At 42.4% G+C, this 26933-nt stretch overlaps 1 protein-coding gene across 1 annotated transcript in view; it reads right to left on the bottom strand.

The window, feature by feature from the left end:
* Positions 1-26933, bottom strand: part of LOC115657665 (vertebrate ancient opsin-like) — a 150602-nt gene that overhangs the window by 33950 nt on the left and 89719 nt on the right. Inside the window, exon 3 of the mRNA XM_030575748.1 lies at positions 16630-16863. Coding sequence (XP_030431608.1) covers positions 16630-16863 — 234 coding nt within the window. The remainder of the gene's footprint in view (positions 1-16629; positions 16864-26933) is intronic.

Genomic DNA, 26933 nt, shown 5'->3' with positions numbered 1-26933 from the left:
CCCTTCTGACAACAAAAATTACTACACGACTCCAGGAGGGGGGACTGAAGCGTGAGCCTGCCCAAGCCCAGCAGCCCCAGATGGGAGTGGGTGCAACAAAGCCTAAGGGCTTCAGCCCCAGGTGTAGGCCTGTAACCTGAGTCCCACTGCCCAGAGCTGAAGCCCTCAAACTTTGGCTTCGGCCCTGGGTAGCGGGGCTTGGGCTTGGGCTTTGGCCTGGATCCCAGGAAGCCTAACGCCAGCTCTGGTGACCCCGTTAAAACCGGTTTGGACCCACTGTGGGGTTCCGACCCACAGTTTGAGAACCGCTGAACTAGATAATAGTCTTTCGAACAAGGATTGTGTCTTACTATATCTTTGTACATTGCCTCACACAATGAGACACAGATTCTAATTGGTGCTATTGTAATACAAATATAACTAGCTAACAATAACTATAGTTAGTAACAGAATTTAACACTACTTATAAAACTGAAAAAACAACCTGATGCGGTTTCTTCCTCATTCTGTACAACTGTTGTGCATTCTAAATTTGGGCTTTAGCTGTTTAACTTTTAGAAAATGAAATTTAAGATGTGCCGGCCTTGATTTTTTCACAACTGTTATCCCATTCTCTCTCTCTCTTTCTTGTGTAATATACACACACAAAGATTTTGAAACCCATGTTACAATTAAATACCACTTCAACACAAAATATTGCCAAATCATAGAGACCTTACTGTTTATATGCCTTGATTGTCAGTTGTATTTGCTCTTTTGGATTTAAAGAGTTAACTGTGGTGATAACTACACATTAACTTGCTTTAGCATATTACAGTGCAGTCATCCTTGGTGTTTTTTGGTTCACCTCATTTTCAACTTGGACAGGCCCTTTTGAAGAAAGCATTTCTCAGCTGAAAAGACTTCTTTAAAATCACCTATAAGAGTAGTGAGTGTGATTGAAAAATTCAAAGAAAAGTGGCACGTGAATCAATAGACAAGACCTTAAGCCTTGTCATTTATTGATTTATAAGACATTTGTCTCCATGTATGCTCCATACCGAGCTGGTGCATGGATCTATTATACCAAATAATCCCACATCTCCCAAAATAGTGCAGTTTCAGCAGTGTATGGACTGAATTAGATGTTCTGAACATCTCCTTTTCCTCCATACTACAATCACTTTTTTAAAAAGACCAGAAGGTCTTGAGAATGCAAGTATTACCAGGTCAAGAGTACAATTAAACAGCCCACTATATATATCCAGGAAAACTTTAGTGTCGATGAAGTAGATGGTTATTTGTTGTTGTACATTGAAAACTGATGATGTATTCATATCCCTGGTATCTCAGGAGGATGTTAGAGCAGCTACTAAGCTGAGACATTTTCAAATCAGCAGGTCTGGATAACTTGCACCCAAAAAGTATTTAAAAGCTGGCTAAAGAGCTTACTGGACCATTAATGTTTTTTTTTCAGTAAGCTTTGGAACACTGTGTATGTTCCAAATTAATGTTGTGCCAAATATTTTAAAAAGATAAGCAGGACCACCTGAGTAATCATAGGCCTGTCCATCTCATGTTGACCCTAGGCAAGATAGTGCTCAGAGACAGGAAACACTAAAACAAATTACCACTTTCCCTGACGCTTGATTTTATATGCATTTTATTGCAAGTTTAAGGGTTCAATACACAGATGTGTTTAGAAGTTATCACATTCCTGAGAACAGTTACAGCTGCTTCTGACACACTCAGTTAATTCACTGCCTTCTCTGTTGATCTCCTTTGGGTGCCATCAGGGCACGCATTTTCAAAAAGGGTCCACTGATTTTTATGTACCTCAATCTTGAATTTGGCCTTGGTGGGAGCTGTGTTCTCAGTGTTGGGTGATGAGTGGGAGAAATTGGCCCTCAGGAAAGCACAAAAAATATATGCCACCTAACATGAATGGACATGTTCAAAAATGCATGTTAGATTAGCTGGGTAGCAGCCTATCCAATAATTCACTGGCTGCTGGTTATGCTTACTAGACTTAAGGTTCCAAAACAGTACTTGTCATAATGCATCATCGATGCATATTCATCACTTTCAGAAACATCTGATCTTTTGGGGATGAAATGTCCATTGCTTTGTCTCCCAACAATAATTGGGGGTTGGGGTGGGGGCCAGGGACAGGAGATGATGGAATTTGGGCAAAATCCTACCAGTCAGATTTGAGTTATTTGAAAATGAAGAACCCACTTTTCTCACAGTAAAAAAAAAAAAAAAAAAAAAAAAAGACAGACATTCTGGTAACTTGTTTTCAAAACAGGATTCTAGCAAAAAATGGCTGAAGCCTGACACTTTAAATGAAGCAGAGGCCTGATGGAAATCAGTGGGAATCTTCATGATGAATTTAATAGGTACTGACAAGGCCCTATAGTCCTTCTCAATGTGAGAGAAGGGAGTATGCAAAGACTCATCCCCCACTTTGGGCTGGGCACATGGGTCAGCCACAATATGGGTGGGAGTTTGTGGATAATGCTGACAGTAACACTCCCCTCTCTGAGAGAGAGAAACAGCATGAGGGCCAAGCTAGCAGACTAATGAAGGGGTTGCACTTTGGGTCCTATTTGAGACAGAGCGAGCATGTTCAATTCTGGATGAGTCAGCAATTATTTCTCTTTGGGGATCTGACAGCAGCATGGCTCCTGCTTACCTCCATCCAGAGAAGGCTGGAAATGCTGCTGTTGCTGCAGTTTCCTGTAGTGGTCGATGTATCAGGGTAAGATTCTATTTCAGTGTGTCGTCTTGTGTGAATGTAAACCAATGAGGTATCTGCATATGCGTCTGGGTGTCAGGCGGACGTGACCATGTGTTTTTGCTACAGTTTGCTTTCTTCACTCCACTTTTTGGCTCATTCTCTTTGGCTGTTCTCAATAGATTCAGATGCAAACCAACAAGATCACTACCATTCTGATCTGGTGGCAGCAGCACCTTCCCATGCACATGGGTTAACATGGCCAGCTTTTAGGTGAGCCTTGAGAGTGTCCTTGTATCATCTTTGTTGGCCTCCCAGTGTATGTGCTCCCATTTTCAGCTTTCTATAAAATATGGGAAGTTGCGTATCATCCATATGTGCAAGGTGACTGTGAAGGGTTCAGTCACAGAGACCCCCTTGGGATTGCCACTTGATGTGCTGAGACCACCTCGGAGCCCATTTTCCCTGCCAGCTTGGAACTTCAGAAGCCTACCTTGTTGAGTGAGACACACTAGCCTGCTGCAAACACAGACCCAGGGTCTGAACTACGTGCCCCAAAGCTGCAGACTTAACTGAAAACAGTGTAAGAAGTGCTCCTGTTTCCAGCACCCAGATACCCAGTTACCAATGGGATCCAAATCCCAAATAAATCCATTTTACTCTGTTTAGAGCTTACACAGGGTAAATTCATAAATTGTCTGCCCTCTATAACACTGATAGGGAGATATGCACAGCTGTTTGCTCCCCCAGATATGAATTACTTACTCTGGGTTAATTAATAAGCAAAAGTGATTTTATTAAGTAGGATTTAAGTGGTTTCAAGAAATAACAGACAGAACAAAGTAAATTCCCAAGCAAAATAAAACAAAACACACAAGTCTAATCTTAATACATTAAGAAACTGAATACAGATTAAATCTCACCCTCAGAGATGTTTCGATAAGCTTCTTTTACAGACTAGTCTCATTCCTAGTCTGAGCCCAATCCTTTCTCCTGGTACAGTCCTTGGTCCAGCTCAGGTGGTAGCTAAGGGATTTCTCATGACTGGAACATCCTTTGGTCTGTTCCACCCTCATATAGCTTTCGCCCAAGGTGGGAATCTTTTGTCTCTCTGGGTCCCCACTCCTCCTTCAAAATGGAAAAGCCCCAGGTTTTAGATGGATTCCAGTACCAGGTGACATGGTCACATGTCCTGTGAGCCCCCAAGCCTTCATTCTTCCTGGCCTGACTCACAGGAAGGCTTGCAAGTAAAAAAAATAAATTTACAACCAATTGTCCTAGTTGATGGGAGCCATCAAGATTCCAAATCACCATTAATGGCCCACACCTTGCATAAATTACAATAGGACCTCAGAGTTATATTTCATATTTCTAGTTCATATACAAGAATGATACATTTATACAAATAGGATGACCACACTCAGTAGATTATAAGCTTTGTAATGATACCTTACAAGAGACATTTTGCGTGAAGCATATTCCAGTTACATGATATTCACACTCATTGGCATATTTTTATAAAATCATATGGAGTGCAATGTCACAGTGACCAGCCCAGTGAAGTTGGTCCTGTGTGATTACAGATTCAATCCTAGTCATGCAGCACTGTGCCAAGACTACAGTGTTTGTTAGCCTATCCAACCACTTGATGTTACAGATAAGACTCAGACAGCACACGTGAAAATGCCTTAGTTGCTTCAGTTGCCCACTGTAGAGTGTCCATGTTTCACATCCACAGAGAGGATTGCTTAACTCCACTGTACAACAGACATTAATCCTGGTGTGAAATCAAATGCTCTTCACCTTCCACAGCCAGTGACAAAGTCGACCATAGGCAGACCTGGCTTTAGAAATGTGCTGTGTCTTTTCATCATTGATCCCGGCATTAGTAAATAAACTGTGGCCAAGATAACAATTTTTCGACCACATTAAGCACTATGTCATCAGCTGCAATTTCAGAGCAGGCTGGTAAAGCACTTCAGTTTTCTTCAGGCTGACCGTCAAAACAACTTTGCTGATTTAAAAAAAACTGTCGATTAGCTGCTGCATGTCTTAAATGGCATGTGCTAAGAGTGCACAGTAATCAGGAAAAAGGAACTCCCTGATGAGCAAGTTGATCATGTTAGTGCAAGCATGAAGATGCTGGAGATTGAAAGTATTAACATATGTACAGAATTGCATGTAAATACCCTGGTCAGAGTCTTTGAAGGAATTGAGCAGCATAGCATTAAAAAGAATGCGAACTAGCATAGATGTGAGCACACAACCCAGCTTAATGCAATTTGTGACACAGGGACTCTGACGAAGCACCATTTTCCAGAACTCTAGCAAGCATGTCATCCTGGACAGAGCTCACAATGGTGATGAATTTGTGCAGGTGTTATGGTGACCAGATGTCCTGATTTTAGAGGGACAGTCTTGATATTAAGGGCTTTTTCTTATTTCGGCACCTATTACCCCCACCCTTTGTCCTGATTTTTCACATTTGCTATCTGATCACCCTAGCAGGTGCCCAACTTAGTGCTAGATCCTCAAGAGATCCTTGCAACTAACTATGTCAAAGTCCTTTGTCAGGTCTACAAACACCATATAGCGGTCACAGTTTTGGCCACAACACTTTTCCTGTATTTTCCAAGCAGTGAAATAGCACATCCGCTAATCCACATTATGCTCAAAAACTACACTGAGGGCTTGTCTACATCAGAAAGTTGCAGCGCTGGTGAGGGAGTTACAGCGCTGCAACTTAGGAGGTGTACACATCTGCAGGGCACCACCAGCGCTGCAACTCCCTGTTTGCAGCGCTGGCCGTACTCCCGTTTTGTCCCGGGTGTAGAGGATCCAGCGCTGGTGATCCAGCACTGGTAATCAAGTATAGACACTTACCAGCGCTTTTCTTGACCTCCGTGGAATAAGCAGGTATCCCAGCATACCTGAGGAAGCCTCTGGTAATCAAGCTGGTCTCCTTCCCCAGCTTGCTCTCGCGTTCCCCGAACCCCGAGCAAGCGGGTCTCCTTCCCTGAGGTTTGCTGGGTGGTTCCGGGAACGCGAGAGCAAACCGCGGCGAAGCTGGTCTCCTTCCCCGGTTTGCTCTCGCGTTCCCCGAACAAGCAGGTCTCCTTCCCTGCGGTTTGCAGGGTGGTTCGGGGAACGCGAGAGCAAACCGTGGCGAAGCTGGTCTCCTTCCCCGGTTTGCTCTCTCGTTCCCCGAACCCCCGAGCAAGCAGGTCTCCTTCCCTGCAGTTTGCAGGGTGGTTCGGGGAACGCGAGAGCAAACCGGGAAAGGAGACCAGCTTCGCCGCGGTTTGCTCTCGCGTTCCCTGAACAAGCAGGTCTCCTTCCCTGCGGTTTGCAGGGTGGTTTGGGGAACGCGAGAGCAAACCGCGGTGAAGCTGGTCTCCTTTCCCGGTTTGCTCTTGCGTTCCCCGAACCCCCCTTGAAGCCGCCCAACAGCGCTTCAGTGTGGCCACATCTAACACCACTTGCAGCGCTGGTTGCTGTAAGTGTGGCCACTCTACAGCGCTGGCCCTATACAGCTGTACTAATACAGCTGTAACAACCAGCGCTGCAAAATTTTAGATGTAGACATGGCCTGAGTCTGAGATGATGTCAGTGATGGTGGAGAGTCTGTTGAGAAGATCTTGACATGTGTCCTGCTCAGCAATGGAAAGAAGCAAGATATAATGATGGTTGTCACCGACTGCTTGGTCACTTTTGTATTTGCATACATGGACAACTGAGAAATTCTTGAAGTCTTGAGGCATAGTGTCCTGCTCCCAGATGATGGTGAATAACCACGTGAGGATTCGAGACTTGTGATAGTCACCATGCATATAGGCTCCTGGCAGGGAATACAAGCCATGGTCTAGCCCTTACTGTTGTATTAATGTCATTTTGTTCATTACAACATGCCTTGCCCTGAAGCACTGTATGGGACTGACTGTGAGAAAGGATGACTCTCTCTCCCAAGGGCAGGCAAAGGTGTCAAAATAGCTGCCTTACACATTACTAGAAAGCGTTAATACGTTTTGTTTAGTTTAAAAGTGTCCATAGTACCTACCTACCTAGGCGCCAAGTGTTGGCAATTCTAATGCTTATCCCAAATATTTCATCGTGATTGTTCTGTGGGTGGACGGAAGAGTGGGTTGCAAGTAGAAGTAGAGATCTGGGACTTGGTCTTTGTAGCATGCAGAACATTTTTAATCGGCTTCTTTTTGTAAATCTGATTTTTTTTTTAAGAGGGATGTAGGGTGAAACAAACTTACAGATTTCCTTTTTTCCCTCCTTCCTGGATTTTTCTCAGTGAGAAAATATTACATTTGGGGTCAGATTCTCAGCTGCTGTAAGTTGGCATCATTCCTCTGAAGTCAATGGGACTGCCAAAGATCTTTCCCTTATAAGTCATAAAGCTGTAGGAACATTGTAATCAAAATATAGTTGAGCTAAAGGCTCTCTTGCAGTCTTTTTCCTGGACATGTTTCACTCCTGGGGAACTTTTGTCTTCCCCTCTCTTCTTCTGGTGAGATGAGCTAATTGAGAAAAATGTGTCACAGGCAATTTAACCATGGTCAGAGAAACTATGTATTTTGGGCTGGTGAAAAGGGCAAGCAGAAATGCAACTACATCTTACACACTGAGCTTCAGATCCATTTAGGCACCCAAATCCCACTGACATCTACCTTTTGAGGATGCAGGCCCAAGTAATCTGAAGAGCCCATCATGCAGAGTAACCAGATTTGTTTGTTTTGTGATGTATTGAGAAATACAAAGAAAAGCAAGGAGATTGAAACATGATTTGCAATGATTCCGGTGACTTTTTCTTAAACATGGCCTTTCTCCACTTCACTAAAATCTGCATACTAAGAAAGAAAACTCATCTAAGCGCTGTAGTTTATCTGAACTTTTCTGTGGCCCCCATCAGTTTAGTATCTGAGTGCTGTAATGTATTAAAAATAATTACCATCCTGCCTTCTATTACTGCAGTCTATAGAGCTCTCTGTTCTCTGGGATCTGCATCCCATCAGAACAATCAGCCAAGTCAAAATAGTAAATTCTCCAGTGTTCTTTCTGAACATAAATATTTGACATTCATTTTCAAACCATGCCTTTAGCTTTTTTTGTCTGTGCTGATAGCTGACAGATCCTTTGCAGGTCAGGGCCTTGGATTGCACGCCTGTGTTCTCCTATGTAGGTGAAGAGCCTCACACAATTTAGGGTGCTGTAGTACATGGTAACTAAACATTGTGTTTAGGAACATTAATATCTGAGCAAGTTAACTTCCAAGTTATTCCATATGCCCCAGATTCCAGAAACGCATCCTGTTCCACTTTCAGCCAATGATACCACCTGGTGTCTAACTTTTCCTTCCTCCCAGCCACCTAAACCCAACTGCCAAAGACAACCATCTCCTAGCTGTGGACATCTAGCTCTTTGTGATGAATGCACATGGATACCTGTGGAAATTCTGACTTCCCACCTCAGCCAGGAACCCCCTGCCCAAACCTCAGTATCTGAACAACACATGATTGATTTATATCCTGAGGTAAGTACATGTACTTACATCATTACCTTCTACTAAACAACACGTTATGCTGTGAAACAGATTATATTCCCTCCTTACACTCTAAGATCTGAAAATAAGACTGATGCTTTACAACTTCAGGAAGTTTTGCTGTTTCCCACAATAAAATCTCTAAGCTAGCGACTTGCTCCAATGTGTTTCTTCCTGATTGTTGCTATTATTTTACCCATGCATCAATTTTCACTCCATTTGTTAAATGCTTTTATTAAAGTCTGTAACTACTGAATGCAAAAAAGGGCAGGGAATTTTCCTCCCACTGAAAATTGTGGTATAACAGTAACAAATGAATTTTAAAATTCTGCTCCTGTGCTGTAAAAGGAAACCACAGATGAATATCTGACCTCATTAAACATGGGAGTTCAGGTCAGGAATTGTGTTTCTAACCTCATTTGATAAGATTTTTTTAAAAAAGATTTTTCAAATTAAATCCCCATATGCATTAATCCTAAATCCCAAATACTTGTTGCTATAGCTGAGAAACAAGCACTTCTGTAGTCTTCCCATGCTCACATGATTGTGAATGCACTGATAAGATATGCCTTCCTGCTGTAGTTAGGTCTAATAACTTGTTCAGGATAAATGGAGCAGTGGTGGAGCAATTACCTCTGAAAGAAGCAAACAGAAGTAAAACTTGAGTGCATGCAGGTCATGATCAGGAACAGACACACTTTATAGCTGCTCTGTTCTCAATTTCAGTGCATTTGAGATTTTGTTTTATAAATATCCCTTCCTGCAAAGAGAGTCAATTAACAGCCAAATTTGCCTGTCAGACTTGATAAAGGGTCCATTGTCAGATCCCTAGCAGAAGATAACAGTCACTCCCTAAGCCTTTCCTGCCAAGTCTGGGAAATGTGAATCAGGCAGGGAAGAGTTAAATATCTGGGGAGCAGATGTAGGGAGAGCTCTTTATCTTTCTTTGGCAATCCTATAAAGCAAACGGAAGAAAGGAATCACCAATCTGGGAGGGGAGAGATTGTATTCAATTTAAGAAAGCAGAAGGATGTTTTTCCTTTGTGTCTTCTTTGAACTCTGAAAAAGGGCGGTAGGTTAGAGTTCATGGGTCTGACTGTCCACTTCCTTCTCCCTTATTTAATCATTTACCCCTTGTGCAGAGGGAATATACCATGCTCCTATCCTGATATGCTAATGCAAACCATTATACAAAGTGCAAGGCTCTGCTCTAGCTGTGTGCTGCCTGTATGCCAGGGGAGGGGAAGTCCATTCTGACACTACTTACAACCATATCTCTACCATAAGAAAGATTCATGCCTGGGTATTAGGCTCATTTAAATCTTCAGATTTATTCCATATTCTAAATATTGGTAGTAATTAAACAGTTTGGACAATCATAAATTATTCCTCCTGTAAGACTAACACAAACTAAAATATTACACTGAACGTGCTTGTTATAGTTATAATAATACAGGGTGATTTTCTTAAAGCAAGAAGGGAATATATGACTGAAAGGACCAGAATGGAAAAAAAAAAGTCCAGGGTCCAGATTCTCAGCTAGTGTAAACTGGCATTGTTCTATTAACTTCAGTGGAGGTATGTTGATTTACATCAGCTGAGCATCTGGCCCCAGGGATTTTTACTCATAATCGAAAACCTGCTGAAACGCTCTCCCTGAGGAAGTATGTACAATATTCCTATAACCAGGGCTGGCTCCAGGCCACAGCGTGCCAAGTGCGTGCTTGGGGCGGCACGCCATGGAGGGCGCTCTGCCGGTTGCTGGGAGGGCGGCAGGTGGCTCCAGTGGAGCTGCCGCAGGCGTGGCTGCGGACAGTCCGCTGGTGGACCTCTCTCAGACACGCCTGCGGCAGCTCTACCAGAGCCGCGGGACCATTGGACCCTCTGCAGAAATGCCTGCGGAAGGTCCACCGGAGCCGCGGGACCGGCGAGCAGCAGAGCGCCCCCTGCGGCGTGCCGCCGTGCTTGGGGCGGTGAAATTGCTAGAGCCGGCCCTGCCTATGACTGGCTATATATATTTGGCTGGTTATTTTCATATGTTAGATACGTTGTACACAGCCTCTTTCATTTCACAGTAACTTCACAAAGTGCACTGACAATGTATGTATAACCTCCCCAGTGAAATGCTAAACAGCAGAGAAGAAATACAGAGATTTGTTAGTAGTTTCTGTTGGATTGGTCCTGGCACATGGGACACCACTTTAACTTTGTTACCATATCACACACACTACCCACTGTCAAGTCACATTGTCCTAATACAAAAGAAGAATGAGAAAAAAAGATAAAACGTGACTCTGGAGCCCATGCAGAGTGGCAGTGCCGTGTGACTGCTGTGTAACAGTATCTTCTCTTAAGTACTGCTTACCCATTGCCATGGATTATCTGGCCTCGATACAGGACCGCTCACCAGTCCCAGAGCCGCAGGAATAACAAGACGGCTTAACTCCATTTCTAATCTTTAGTTTTGAGCCCTTCTCAACAGAACGTCTGTAGGCATTTTGTGGCCCCTTTGCTCAGAACTCCTGCCTCCATTTTAAGCACCTGCCAGGATTGATGAAGACTGAATGGGACCATTCTTTTCCCCAAACTGACGCAGCAATTTAATGCTGATCATGTGAATCCCCAGGGGAGGAAGGGAAGCACATGTGTGTCATAAACAGATAGCTAAGGGTTAATGTTCTTTTACCTGTAAAGGGGTAATACCAGTAACCTGAAACACCTGACCAGAGGACCAATCAGGAAACAAGACTTTTTCAAATCTGGGTGGAGGGAAGTTTGTGTGTGAGTTCTTTTTTCTTTGTCTTGGGTCTGACCCTCTCGGCTAAGAGAGTGATTTTTCTATCTCCAGCTTTCTAATCTTCTGTTTCCCATTTGTAAGTACAAAGAGATAAGACGTAGGTTTATATTGTTTGTTTTTTGTATTTACATGTGTGTAGTTGCTGAATGTGTTAAATTGTATTCTTTGTGGATAAGGCTATTTATTCATATTTCTTTTAAGCAATTGACCCTGTATCTGTCACCTTAATACAGAGAGACCATTTTTATGTATTTTTCTTTCTTCTTATAAAGCTTTCTTTTTTAGACCTGTTGGAGTTTTTCTTTAGTGGGAATTCCAGGGAATTAAGTCTGCAACTCACCAGGGAATTGGTGGGAGGAAGAAGTCAGGGGGAAAATCTCTTTGTGTTAGATTTACTAAGCCTGACTTTGCATACCCTCTGGGTGAAGAGGGTAGTACTTGTGTTTCCAGGACTGGAAACGGGGAGGGTGGAATCCCTCTGTTTAGATTCACGGAGCTTGCTTCTGTGTATCTCTCCAGGAACCCAGGGGGGGAACACCTGGAAGGGAGAAGGGGGGGAGAAATGGTTTATTCCCCTTTGTTGTAAGACTCAAGGAATATGGGTCTTTGGGGTTCCCAGGGAAGGTTTTTGGGGAGACCAGAGTGCCCCAAAACACTCTAATTTTTTGGGTGGTGGCAGCTTTACCAGGTCCAAGCTGGTAACTAAGCTTGGAGGTTTTCATGCTAACACCCATATTTTGGACGCTAAGGTCCAAATCTGGGAAATATGTTATGACAATGTGGCACAGGCTGGAGGTGGTGTGTAAGTTTGGCTTAAACTCAAGCAAAGTGACCTCAATGTCTGTCCCCTTAAGATACCACTCTGTCTCCACAGTCATAGATTGCTCCAATCTAAACTAAATAATCACCTTCTAAGTGACAAGGAAAGGCTTCATAGGGAGAAAAGTTTGACTTTTTTGCTGAATGGCAGCAGCCAAAATTAGCTAAACTATCAGCTGCTCATGATCGTTCTGTTGACCAAGACACTGCAGATGTAAGGGACTGCCCATATATATATACTCAAGCAACTATGAAAGTGTGCATGGAGACCTCACAGTGTTCTGGCCATAGCTGAGGAATGTAAATACCAATGAGTATAGCTGACCAGAGGATGACAATTCTGTTTTGTGACAACTTTTGAGCTTTCAAAATTAGTATTTGTTCTGCATTGGCATGAAAATAAAATCTTTTGAATATGTTTGCAGGAGTGAGTTGATGCTGGCCTGGGATGAAGAGTGCCCAGTTCAAGACCCCATTCTGCCAGATTTGGAGCAGAGTTTTTCATCCTCCATTACTCCAAATCAGGACTTGAGCTAGTCTAGGAGTCTAACCACCCAGCTATAGACAAAGTCTCTTTATGACCCAAAAATCTTCCTGATAAAAATTCTACAGAAACAGATTTGTCTCTGTGAAATGTTTTGTTCGCGGTGAAAAAGTTCCTATCAGCTCTACCAAGGAGAGAACTATTTAAGATGGCCTATGGGAGAGTGACATGATATAATGGATGACACTAAGGGAAAAATTAAAATGATCAATAACAGTCTCCTGACAATGAGACCTAGCTGGCTGTGGAATAGTTTGCTAAGGTAAGTGGTGGGAAATGTAAAACCTAGATTGGTCAAGAAACCAGAAAATGTACTGTAAGAAACAATCTTTTATTGCCATAGAGATAGGAGAGATTACCAACAGGTGCTTTGCTTCTCTAACACCAACATGATTTGTTTCTAGGAAGAGAATACACAGAGCACAGCCTGGCCCTTTTGTGGAACTCAAGGGCAAAGGAAAATGTTAGCTCCTCAGGGATAACAACCACATCTATACACACACAGGGTAGCTGGAAAATACTCTAGATAAAATGGAGGGATTGCTCTAATAGGCTGCCTCCTAGGACTTGCATCTTTAAATTATTTAACATGTTAATGCATTTCACTTGAATGCTCATCAGCACACAGCTGGCTGCTCTCTGAAGAGAACAGATCTCTTTTTATGGTTTCAACATACTTTTTAAAAAATTGCAGTTGAGAGAGGCAGACTACATGTGACCCGTAAAGCTCCGGACACAATTCTGCACACAAGCTATACCACCCTCCCAAAGCAAGACAACAGATTATTCAAAAACAAACCCATATTCTGCAGGAAATGACTTGTAGATTTTACTACAGAGGGCTATGAGTGATAATTAAAATTTCTGACCCAACTGGCTGATCCTTGATGATTCTCCCCCCACATACCCCCCCCCACACACTCCAAGCATGTGATGTGGAAGATATAACACCACTGCAGTCATGGAAGTTCACCGTGAAATTGAAGAGCTTGATTGTCATTTATACTAAGGCCCTTTTACATCCCTTCAGCATCCAAAGCGACCTCAAAGTAAATGTAAGTTGTACTCAGTTGAAAGCCTTTTTACACTGCCCAAGTGGTATAAGTGAGAATCAGGCTCCAGAATTTTAGAATGAAGGTGCTATTTTCGTTCTGAAGCCACAGTGTTTCCCAAGCAACATTGTTTTGCTTTAAGCACTTATTGGACAGGGCAGGAATTCTGACACTTCCCAGAACGTTAACAGATAAAGACAACAGTTAAACATGTCTTCTGTTATTGTAGCCATCTTGGTCCCAGGATATTAATGAGACAAGGTGGGTGAGGAAATATCTTTTATGGGCCAAATTTTTATTTGTGAAAACGAGAAGCTTTTGAGCTTCCGCAGAGCTCTTCTTCATGTCTGGGAAAGGTGAGTTACCTACCTTCTCTCTCTAATGTGACAGTGAGTCAAGTGGACAAAATACCCTACAGGCTTGGACTTCAAAATACCTGAATATTGCCTTCTATGGTTTGCATATGAAGTGAATCTCAGGGAGCAATTAAGTAGTGTGATGGGGTGTGAGGTGAGCATAAACTTGGAAAATGTGCATATGACTCTTTGCTAGGGAAAAGTTTCTAGGCAAAGTGCATCTTTCCTCTTTTATTCTCCTTAATGCAAATCCAAATCTTAGTGCTTTGTCGCTGTCTCTGAACTCCCAGGCCAGTGCCCTTTTATGTTGTCTAGTCGCCTCAGTCTGATCTGTGAGTTTTTCTTACATTTCATTTTGCCACTTTTATTTGAAAAAATTATGACAGCCATATAGATAGAATATATTTGTGGTAAAATGCACATTGAGTAGGAACTAGGATACTTAAAACTATTTGTACCCAAACAATTTAACAGTATAATTTCCCCACCTCTGATAAAAAGGGGTAATTCCAGATTGTTGGCTGACCAGTGTCTTGTACTGCATCAGAAGAACAGAATTATATGAAATCAATTGTTACCATCGTATAACACCGGAATAGTGGAGAGGTAAATCAGACCCCTAGCATCTAGCTTTGATGCTCTTATCAAGTTGTCCATGCACTTGCTAATCCAGGGCAGTAGCAATTCCTCAGTGTCCTGTTTGCTCTTCACTAAATAATGGTAGGTTGTACTCACAACCATTCATCTATGCAGAACATTTTCTCTCTCAAAATCAATAAGCATATTCCTAACTTGCAATACATTTTAGGTCACCATGATATCTCTTCTTCCCCAGTGGGAAAAGCTGTCAGCTGTTTTAGACTTCCCTCTTTACAGATATTATTTAAATACAAAATCATTCAGCTCTGTGCTACATCCCCTTCACAGCAGGAGTACTGTTCCTATAAAAAGGTGGCAAAATCTGAATACAGCATTCTAGATCAGCCCTTCCCACAGCTCCCGTTGGCCTGGAGCAGTGAATCACGGCCAGTGGGAGCTGCGATCAACCGAACCTGTGGACACGGCAGGTAAACAAACCGGCCCAGACCGCCAGGGGCTTTCCCTGAACAAGTGGCGGACCTGCTTTGAGAAGCACTGTCATAGAGGATTGTATGTCATTAGTAATTTTGGACACTCATAGTTAATGAGTGAAATTTGTTAAACATTTTTTACCACAAAACATGCAAAGGCTCAGTCCTGTTAATATTCTAGATGACTGCACAAACTATAACATTTGTATGTAAAGCTACTTCCATCCATCTGTTAACATGTTCATTCCCTTCCCCTTCATTCCAGCCGGAAGTTTACTTCTATAAATAAAAATAAATCAAGTTTCTAGTGTTGAAACTTTAGTTAAGAAACATGATGATCATGATGGTTTAAAAAAAATCAACCTTTTTTCACATCCATTTAACAGTGCTTGAAATTCAGACTGTGTAAAGAAAGACATTGCCAAACTGGCTATGTTGTGTGTATTTCTCCTCGAAGTGTTTGAGCGTATTTTGTGATGAAGTTCCACAACTGAGGTTCTCATTGGCTTGCAGGGCTAGGAGTTTTGGAGACTGTGAAGCATCCAAAAGACAAATAAATACATAATGAGAGCTGCATTGAAAGAAAAATGCATTGGAAACTACTAGGTTTGAGTGAGAGACTAGTAAATGGATTATGAGGGAGGGAGAGGACAGAGGTAAGTGGGTGGGAGAGGAAGCATGACTTCAAGACAGAGAAGAAGGAGGGGAAAGGCAGTACGGACTGTGGATGGGAGTAGTGGATGTGGCAAGGTAGAGGGAAGATAGGAATATTCATAGATTTTTAAGGCAGAAGCAATCATTATGATAATTGTGTCTGACCTCCTGTTTCCACCATTATTTACCATTTCATCAATTTGTGTCCTCTGTAAACATTATCAGCATTGATTTTATATTAACTTTCACTGTTGTGAAAGAAATCGAATAGCATTGGGCCAAGAGCAGATTTCTGCAGGGCCCCCTTACAAACACCCCCATTGGATGATGATTTCCTGTTTACAAATGCTTTTGACGAGGAGAAGATGACAGAAGTATGACTGAAGGATTTGAGAGGATGACAAGAAAAGTGAAACAGGAAGGAAAAGGCTTTGGGAGAAGAGAGTAACTGTGTGCTGGTCATAATGTGGTGGAGAGTAGGTAGATTGGAAAAGCGTAGGTTCACTGAGACCTCCTATACCTGAGAAACTTCAGATTGAAATATGTTTCTGAGGAACCTGGTGCCAAGCTTGCTGACACAATGATTTCCTCTGTTCAGAGTCTAACTCTTAACTCTTTGTATGGATGGCAAATTATCATTGACTAAGAGAAAGGAAACTTTAGTTGGTTGTTCAGGGTTTGTTTTATTTTTAATGCTCCAGACTTGCCAACTTCTTTATTTAGGGAGCTGATCTCCATGCTCACTACCTTCCGTCACACACAGTTTTAATCTATGTCCTTGGCATCCTCCTTGTTTCCTTGGTGAGTTTCACCATTTGCTTTTGAAGGGTTAGAGCACCATTACTTTCTTTTACATTTGGCATATTTGCATTGTTGAACCAGATCCTCAGCGAGTGTAAGATAACGTCGCTATGCAAATTTCAGTAGAGCTACACTCACTGAGGATCTGCTCTGTAGTCGTTTTCATTACATGGTTATTCTAAAAATGTCCCTGTTAAAAAGAAAGATTTGTTTCTACAATGTCATGGCACATATTGCATCAGAGCAAACCTTAGGGATACAACTTTACTTACTTGTTTGTTCAGAAATATGTAGATGACTGGATTGTAGACTGTACTACTTTTTGCAAGGACTGACGGAATGATGCTGGCGGACGGCGTAATTAGACCAGGTTTTCCAAAAGTAGCTATCAGGGCCGTGATCCCATATGGCAGCCAGCAAAGAAGAAAACAAATTACCATCACAATCACCATGATCAGTACACGTTGCTCTCTTGTCCGGCCCATTCCTTTAGTAACACCACTCACCTGAAATAAAGGAAACAGGATTGTGAAACACACTGTTAATGTTTCTATAATTATTAATGCTGAAAATGGCAGAAAATATGTCCGATTTACTAGCATTAGCAGTTGTAGCAAGTGGCCAACACTACTGTAGTGGGTCCTGCACTTTTCCTTGGTGTGGTGGGTCAGGGTGCCACCCTTTGCCCCTATTCTTGGGCATCAAGGGCTGTGTTAGTGCCCTGGTAGAGGAGAGGTGGGGAGCAGGAAAGGGACCCAGGTCCGCCCACTTACCCCAGGTCCCAGCTCCTTCAGCTTCACTGGCTTCTTACCCTCTTTCCCCTTGGGTAGGGTTTCCCTCAGTCCTCTGTGCTGGGGAGTCCCTCTGCTCTACTTGGGCAGGGCTTCCCTTCCCCTTGTCCTCTGGTTAACAGTGGTACTCCTCCAAACTCTAGTCAACTCTCCTTCCCTCCCCTTGTCTGACTTGGGTTCATTAGAATTAGTGATGGCCCCTTTCATCCAGAGGACACAAAAAGCCATCTGCAAGCTACATTTGCGTGTAAAATGTTGTGCTCAGGGGCATGATCGCCCAGAGGATTCAGGAGGCCTGGGGAATTGCTGACGATGACCCAGAATGGAAAAAGCTCCAGGGGCCCGGGCCCCGTGAGATTTTTCTGGGGCCCCTGGAGTGAGTGAAGGACCCTGCTCCAGGGGCCTGAAAAACTCTTGTGGGGGCCCCTGTGGGGCCCCGGGGACTGGGGTAAATTTCCTCTCTTGCCCCCCCCCCCTCTGGGCAGCCCTGCTAAGGGGCCTGGGCATACTAGCAGAGAGAAGTGGAGGCCTACCTAGGCTTATTGCACCTGAATAGCAGTTGTTGCACAGAAATCCAGCCCAGTGTACCGTTGGGTGCTAGGCTGTGTGAGTGTCTAACAGGTCTGGTCTCCTGGGGCCATGGTCAGTCAGTTTGGTGGTAAGGTCTGGCTCCAGCATCTCCTGCTCCTTGAATGTGTGGTGCTGTTTGTTAGTAACATGTTTCAGGGGAATAGGGAAAGATGCCAACTGCTCATCTGTAAGTGCATGGAGAAGGGCAACACAACTAACTACTGAAATGCAGCCTTCTCATGGCAGAACTGGGCAAATGTTGGCAGCACAGAGCAATGCTAAGCTGCTAAGACCTGGAAAATACTTTAATCTGGAGTGGATGGATGTACAGGGGTAATTTTAGAGAGGCGCAATGCAATTTTCCTAGTTGGAATTTGGCTGGGGTACCCTGGCTAGCACTCCAATGAGCTGAGTCATCAGTTGGTATAAGTCTGCAAAGCTCCATTGATTTCACTAGTTCAACAGAACTACACTGGCTTACATTTTTAAGAGCTTGAGGCCACTCCTATCTGTGGAGAGTAGAGGGCCATTGGATTTGTAAAGCATCACAAGTGGTCAGTTCTAAAGCTTTGCAATTCCACTAGCATAGAATCAGTCTTGTACCATTAGTGTAGTACTGATTGAAAAGGGATCCCTACTACTTCCCCATCATTGCTTCTGGGTCAGGGGATGTTGTATGACGTTGCTGGAATGATGCACAAACTTGAATGAACTATGTCTCATTTCTTACTGGATATGCTGTATTCAACTGATTTAAAAGAGGATATAAAAACTATAGACTGCAATGAGTTCTGGATGAGGCCTGATGAGATTCAAATGATGCAGTTAACCACAACATTGGTGCTTACATACTTTTTCAGAGAAATCTAAAGTGACTAAGCCATAGTTTTCCTGCTTACAGTAAAATGAGATTAAAATTCTCCCAAAGTATTTTTATTTATTTACTTAGCTTTATATTTTAAGCCTCTAGCTCTGGCAAAGTAGATCAGATGCTTCTACTCACTCTTTCTCAGGAGACAAGAACAAAAAGACTGTCAAAATTGAAAGGTGATAAACTTAAAACTGATAAATAGGAACTCCAGAGGTGTCTCACCTTAGCATGATTGAAATTCTCTTCTGCTACTTGGGACCAGATGATAAACCTCTCAGCTTCTTGTACGTCTAATAACCCTTCCCATAGACTCCCAACACCTATTCAAAAAGCCACCAGTTCCCTGTACTGCTTAGCCCCCTATTGATAACTGTCCTGTTGTACACCAAAAAAAAAAAAATTACAAATTCCTCTTCTATATTTTCCTTTAATCCTTGGGATCGTTCACCTCCACATCAGACAGCCCTGCCCCTCTGAGCCCTGCCACTGGTGACAAATTCCATCCCTTATTAGTCTCTCATCCCTATGGGAATGAGCAGACACTGTTCAACCTTCACAGAGCTGCTGCCTTGATCAGATTAGGTAAGGTTAATGAGACATAGGCTACATCTACACTAGGAGATGGGCTGGGGGCGGGGGGTGTTTCCCAGCTCTCATATACATACTTGCTCTAGCTGTCATTCAGCTAGCTCTAGTATAAATAGTAGCCTAGTCATGGTAGTATGGGTAGTAGTAGGAGAGGTGCTGCTTAGCCGTGTCGAGTACAAACATGCCTGAAACTGCCCTAGCTCATAGCCATAGACTAAAGTCAAGCCCATCCCATGGACCTCTCAAACTTTTATACAATCCATCAGTTTCCTCCTCTATGTCAACAATAAACCTTCACCGCCTCAAGAGAAACATTTTATTTTGTTAATTATTGGTGCATATTTTCCAGATGAGGCACAGAAATTTAGCCATGCAACTTCCACTGATAATGGGAGCCACAACGATGAGTGCTGCATCTCGCCATGAAATGTACCTTGCAAATACAGCAGACCCTTCATTTTCATTGATTGATTTATTTTGGAACACCAACTTTATGAACAACTAGTTATATGGACCATTTTTCATGACAGGAAGAGGTTGTCTTAAACAGATAGCTAAGGGTTAATGTCTCTTTCACCTGAAGCACCTGACCAGAGGACCAATCAGGAAACCGGATTTTTTCAACTTTGGGTGGAGGGAATTTTGTGTCTGAGTCTTTGTTTTCTGTCTGCCTGCTTTCTCTGAGCTTTGGAGAAGTAGTTTCTACTTTCTAGTCTTCTGTTTCTAAAGTAAGGACAAAGAGATCAGATAATAAGTTATATGGTTTCTTTTCTTTGGTATTTGCATGAATATAAGTGCTGGAGTGCTTTGATTTGTATTCTTTTTGAATAAGGCTGTTTATTCAATATTCTTTTAAGCAATCGACCTTGTATTTTGTCACCTTAATACAGAGAGACCATTTGTATGTATTTTTTCTTTCTTTTTTATATAAAGCTTTCTTTTAAGACCTGTTGGAGTTTTTCTTTACTTCAGGGAAATTGAGTCTGTACTCACCAGGGAATTGGTGGGAGGAAGAAATCAGGGGGGGAGATCTGTGTGTGTTGGATTTGCTAGCCTGATTTTGCATTCCCTCTGGGTGAAGAGGAAAGTACTTTTTGTTTCCAGGACTGGGAACAGAGAGGGGGAGTCACTCTGTGTAGTTTCACAGAGCTTGTGTCTGTGTATCTCTCCAGGAGCACCTGGAGGGGGGAAGGGAAAAAGGATTATTTCCCTTTGTTGTGAGGCTCAAGGGATTTGGGTCTTGGGGTCCCCAGGGAAGGTTTTTCAGGGGGACCAGAGTGCCCCAAAACACTCTAATTTTTTGGGTGGTGGCAGCAAGTACCAGGTCCAAGCTGGTAACTAAGCTTGGAGGTTTTCATGCTAACCCCCATATTTTGGACGCTAAGGTCCAAATCTGGGACTAAGGTTATGACAGAGATATGGGGGTGTGTGAAGCCATATAATGAAAGGGAAGTCAATGAAGAACAAGTTGACATCCCTTTACATGTTGATGCCTCCAGTGTATTAGAAATTGCTTTGTAGTGGTGTGACGGACAAGAAGAAAGTGATGCAGTGTGCCACATGGCAGCTTGTGCATCATACCTATGGAAATTTTAAGAAGAACTTAAATTAGAAAAGTTCCTAAAATGGAACTCCTCAGTCCTCAATCAGTTTGTTATAATAGGAGTTCTACTGTAATTAAGTCAAATGAAGGCACTTGGCCAGATCCTCAGCTGTGCCATGAAATCTATAGAATGAGACCAATTTATACCAGCTAAAAGTGTGATCCCAATTTGGGATTTTGTGCATTTCTTTTTTGAAACCTAACTGGTTGCCTAGTGACATTGTTTCTAAAAAGGAATCACTCTAAGACATACTTAAATATATAATTGTACTGTGCAACTATGATTAGTCTATGCTAACAAACATTATAGGAGATGCAAGAAATGGATGGTTCTAGTCATTTTTTCTTAAAAATGTAATGTAGTTTCAGGACACACATTCCATCAGAATTTACCCCAGAGTGCAGTAGGTTTTTGTACTGACAATTAGATTGCTAATCACATATATCAATCTAAAACGTCATTTCCACTATAAAGGCAAGGATCAGTCATTGCAGTGGCTTGAAGGCTATTTAGTACTCTAATTCAAGCTACAGTGTCTCACACTGGTTACAAGGCAGGCTGTAATTTGTAGATGCCAATATTCACAATGTATAGAACTTTAGTGCCAGGCTTATTTAGTGCATGGTAAGGGACTTATTAAGCTTGACAGAAGCAAAGGCTGATAGACATACAACCGTTCTCAAGGGCTTACATTAATATGAAGGAACAAGCCAAGCCTTACAACTTTGATTACTGTATTCAAGACTGAAAACACATTCATTTTACCCTGATTTACTCCTTACCTTTTCCTGTGCAAAAATGGTCAAATAAAAAAAATGCTAGTGTATATCAGGTATTTTGATCCTACAAAATCATTCAGAACTTTGCTACCCCAGGACAGAAGACAAGGAAAAGCTTGAATAGGTTTACCAAGTATATTGACTGAACCCCATTCTGATTGCCAAGACTAATCTGAACTGCTTCATGAGGTAGCTATTATAAATCAAGTGTGAAGCAGGTCGGCTTGATCCCTGGAAGGCTGAGAGAAGCAACCACAATGTTTTGTAAGAGAGTGAAAGGTAAAATTCAGATATGGAAGTTTGAGAAGAAAGAAGAGACCCCTCAGAGTAATGTAGGGTCCTGCACATCAGCATGTTCACCTGCATAATAAATTTTTCCTAAAAACCATGAAGCTTTGAGGCCAGATCCTAGTCCCATTACAGTCAATTAATTTTGCATTCAGTGTCACTGGAGCGGAGCCCCCTCTTAGTTTAGCTAGGCCCCTTCCTTCAATGAGATCCACTTAAATGGACCCCACAGAGCCCCTTTGTCTTCAGTGGGATTCCACCAAGGTGAATGTGAGCATCTCATTGCAGGATTAGGGTCTAAAGCACAAAGGGAGCTGCTTCTGAAGATTCTTACATGCACACACAGCCCCACAGGTGGATCTCTTTTCAGAAGGCATTAGAGATCTTGTACTTCTCAACTGAGAAAAGCCCAGGGACTTAGCAGGTCCAAGGGTTACTACTAGCATCCTTTGCATGGAGATCTGTCTCACTGAAATGTTCCCTCAGCAAACTGTCTTAACAACAGGGACAGGAGTAAATTCCAGATACAAACAACATGTTATAGTCTCATGAATTCAAGGGCAAATTGGCATTTTTTCTGTGTGGCATTCTGCAAACTGGAAGCTTTCATTAATGAGGAAGTTACCACACTGTCTTCAAGTTGTGATATGCTGCTGACCTGTTAACTCAGCCTTGCAGGAAACTGTCTCTGGAGGCAACCTTTAAGAGTAGCACAGATGAGAGATCATCCCTCCACTTCTCCATTCCTGCCAAGGAGCTGTGAACTTTAATGCTTAAATGGGACCATTTAAAAGCTATTAAGCACAGGAAAGTTCTCTCTCCCCTCCCCATCACACCTAACTTTCAAAACATGGAGGAAATGAAATGTAAACAGCTCTGTTAATGCCATGTGATGGTTGCACAGTTACAATTGCAAGTAGTAAGATCATGCAAAATGTTTGAGAAGCATAATTTGATTGTGTTCCACATACCTTCCATTGTTTAATCATATTTCTGGATAAGGAGGTACTCATGGCCTGTACTGTGCACTGATGAAAAGGAGCAGAAGAGGGTGGAAGGTGCCCTGTTATTTCCTTGCACTAGTATAGCATACCATGCTTTTTCTGCCCTGGGAGGGGGCAGGCTCTGCAGAGCCACTCTATTCTCCCCTCCCCCACTTTGGACAGGTGGATGAGAAGAGGCAGGCAGGGCGGTGGGAGGAGTCTTGACTCAGTCCTTGGAATATTGCCAGTGTCTTAGTCATGCTGGTGCACTGGAGAGTATATGCTGTGATGCTAGATGTGGTGAAGTTGATTCTTTCTCTGGAGCTGTGGGAGGGAGGTAATGACTCCTTGAACTACAGTCTTCCTCCTGGGCTGCTCCAAGGGCAGCCCTTTGCTTTGGGCGGGTTTACAAACTTATGATTTAGCCCAATGTGGTATTTCTGTAAAATGAGACATGGCCAGAATCCTGCCCTGTGTAGAAGGAATCCCTAGGTGGTGGAGAACCAGCTGAATGGCTCCTACTATAGCTCCTGTCTGGGCCCAGAACAATAATCTTCATATCCCAAAACAATCTGTTATTGTGGCCACAAGCAGCCAGACATGGATTAGAGCAGCCCTCGGGGCTCAGGAGCCAAACCAGCCCCAGTAGTGACGGGGAGAAGCAAAGGTGCCAGGACCCTGAGGAATATTGAAAACTGCTTAAAATTACAAGCTTTCACTTTAAAATTGTAAGAGGTTTCCTGGTTCTGCATTTCAAATGTGCTAAAAGGCCTAACTCTGTTCCCATTTACTGCAATGGTGGCAAAATTAGATCAGCGCTGAGCACTTTTGAAACTCTCTGAATGCTCGGAGCAGGACCAACAGTGAGATAGAGAGCTGGGTCTCCAAGCTGCCTTGGTAAATGAGGCAGTACACAAAGACTGTACATAATTCTAGCTCCTTTCAAAATGGCTGCCTATCTTGTTTGGCTTCAGGGAAATTGTCATCTATGGTCATGCAAATGCCACAAGTCATGACATGTTGACAGCCCAGATTTGTAAACTCCATATCTTTTGTCAAGGTACTTTATCTCCCTACTGCTTTGTGTTTCTGCTAAGAGAACAACTAGGCAGGTTGTCCTTTAAAGGTTGATTCCCATAATTATGAGTGCTAATATACCACTCCATCAGTGAAGCCCTTTCTTCACAGCTAATATATGCAACAGAAAAATGCTGATGATAATACCGTAAAAGACCATTGGGTCTCACTCCTGATAGGAGGAAGGAGAAAAAAAAAGAAGAAATGATGAAAAGGTAGATTTAAAAGCCAAAGAGAAGTAAGACAGAATTATAAATACAGCTTTTTATTGTGTGCTCAAGAAAAGAGCATAATACTCATGCATGCTTTAAAACCAGGTGTAAATTCTTGAAACTGGGGGGAGAAAAGGAACAGAAAACAGCCAGGAACTCCATCTTGCCTATATTATGCTTTATGTCTTCTAGGACTATGTGAACAAACTGTGTTAGTGCACACATTTTATTGTATTGTAAAAGAAGAATATTTGCCCCTAATTACTAGAGTCAGGGAAAGAATGGGAAGGAGGAATCACTAAAATATTGATAAATTTCTAAATATCTTTCAATCTGCAGGTTTTGAGATTTGGATAAAAACTTGTTTTTGGTCATCCCTCCTCCCACGCTACCATTCCCTTCTTCTGTTTTGTCAATGAAAAATGGAGGGAAAAGATGAGGGGAAAAGGGGAAAAAAACAAATACTGATTCGTTTTGGGGTTTAGCTGAGAAAAACATGCTTTTTTGGTAAAGATTTCCATTTTTGAAAAAAAGCTATTTCATGATAACAAATTTCAACCAGCTCTCCCAACTACCTACTACCTGCAAACAGTGACATTGTTGCCTATTTTGGCTTAGTTTATCTACATGTAAGTAATCCCAGAGCTTCTTGTGTCAGAACAAAAGGCATAACTTGAAACAGTGCCCCTTCAAGACCAGTATGAAGTACCAGTATGCTATGATATGTGTGAATCTATGATATGTCTTATTGGTATGCGGACCCCTAAGCCAGCCTCTCACAAGGCTTGTTTGTGTCTTGTAATCACAGCCCAGAGTGAGGGGAGCAGGAAGATCACCCCACACACAAGGGAGCATTCGGATTTACTCTGCTTAGTACCTTGCAGGTCAGAGCCTTAAGGGCAGAAAAATCAGGCCTTTAATGTTTCATGTCAAGCTGGTCAGGAATTTCCTATCTGAATGATTTTCTGACAGAAAATGCAGTTTCTGCAAACTCAAAATTTCCTGTGAAAAATTTTGATTTGCCAAACACTTTCAATTTTCTGTCAGGAAAATCTAACTGAAATATTTCATTTGGGGTTAGTTTGACCCAAATCAGAATATTTCATTTGACCTAAAATGTTTAATTTGGAATTGGTTAAAAAAATCTTTAATCCTTCATTTATTTTTGTCATATTGGCTTATGGGAGTTGCAGTTCTAGCTCCCACTCTCTCTTGTGGACCAGGATCTCTGGAGGATTACTTCTCCCATAATGCATTTTGTCCAAATGGTGGATCATGCATGGTCACATGACTGTATTTATTATGGAAGATGTAATCGGATCAGGGAGCCTGGGCCAAAGGAGTGATGAGGACTGGAACTCTCTCATAATGCAATCGGGAAATACAGTTCAAAAAGTGAATTGAAACATTCCTATTTTGGGAATGTCAGAATGTTTTGTTTGTTGAAATGAAACATTTTGATGTTTCCAAGTAAAGAAAAATTCAGAATTTCCTTTCCACAGAAAATGTTGGCATATCAACTTTTAGTCCCACTTCAGGACACAAACAAATGGTGAAATGTCTGAATTGTCTGAAGGACAGAAACTCTGAATTTTGCTCCACTTCAGTTTGATGGGACAGGTAGAGTGTGATTACTGCACATATTGCAGGAGCAGTTGTTCTCAAAACCACCACCTGAGCTGAAGAGAAAGAAGAGGCTAAAGAATAACTTTTCTCAGTGATGAGGAATTGATACTGATCCTGCACCTTTAAAGTCAGTGGGCATTTTGCCACTGACTTCAACTGGAGCAAAATCAAGGCCTTCATGTGGAAGCCAGCGGTGGCTCCAGGCACCAGTGCTCCAAGCATGCGCCTGGGGTGGCAAGCCACAGTGGGCAGCCTGCCGGTTGCCATGAGGGCAGCAATCAGGCTGCTGGTCCCATGGTTTTGGCAGCAATTTGACGGCAGGTACGCATGGTACCGGCAGACCTCCCGCAGCCATGCCGCTGAATCCACGTTACCAGCGGACCTCCTGCAGATGCACCGCCAAAAGCCGCCTGATTGCTGTGCTTGGGGCGGCAAAATACATAGACTCGCCCCTGGTGGAAGCCCTGCTTCTCTGCAATAAGCAATCAAAGCTTTCTTAAATGACAAATTATTAGTTGAGCTCCTGCTTGACCTAACACAAGGGCATTTCACGTTAAACATACATCAGCTCTGATCATCAGCAACTGTAATCTGCTTTAAAGAGCTGTCATATCTACACATGAAAATTAAAGTGTATTAGGAGCCAGCATGTGGCAATAGTCCTGCTATTCAATCAGGATGAAAGGCACCTGTCATAGAGTTATTTCTGGTTTAAGAACTATATTTATCCTTCAAGTGTGTCATATTTACCCTTCGTAGGCTCAATGGAGATGGAAATGCAAAAAAAAAAAAAAAAGAAGAAGAAAGAAAGAAAAAGAAGTTGGAGGAAGAAGCAATACCTAAGATGCTATAAACTGTGACATGAATTTCACCGAGTTCAGTATCTGGGCTGATTACAGGATTGCAATGTTGAATTCATTTTGTCATCACAGTGTTCATTTACCTAGCATGCTTAAGTCCCTCTGAAGTTGCTGATGCTCTTCTCCTAAATAACCTAAATAAGTGTGTTGTATACAGATTTTGCCATCTCACTGCTCATAACACTTTTCCAGGTCTCTAATAAATGTATATTCAACACTCATCATAGTATATAGACTCCTATAGTGCCTCACTGTTTATTGCAATGATGAGAGTTTGAAACTCACCAATATACAAGTGCTGTGTGGGTTATATTGGCATTTACGTTT

Source organism: Gopherus evgoodei, chromosome 9, assembly GCF_007399415.2.
Source record: "Gopherus evgoodei ecotype Sinaloan lineage chromosome 9, rGopEvg1_v1.p, whole genome shotgun sequence".
Taxonomy (NCBI): Eukaryota; Metazoa; Chordata; order Testudines; family Testudinidae; genus Gopherus; species Gopherus evgoodei.
Note: the sequence above shows the minus strand (reverse complement) of the source record. Positions and strands in the feature narration are given on the sequence as shown.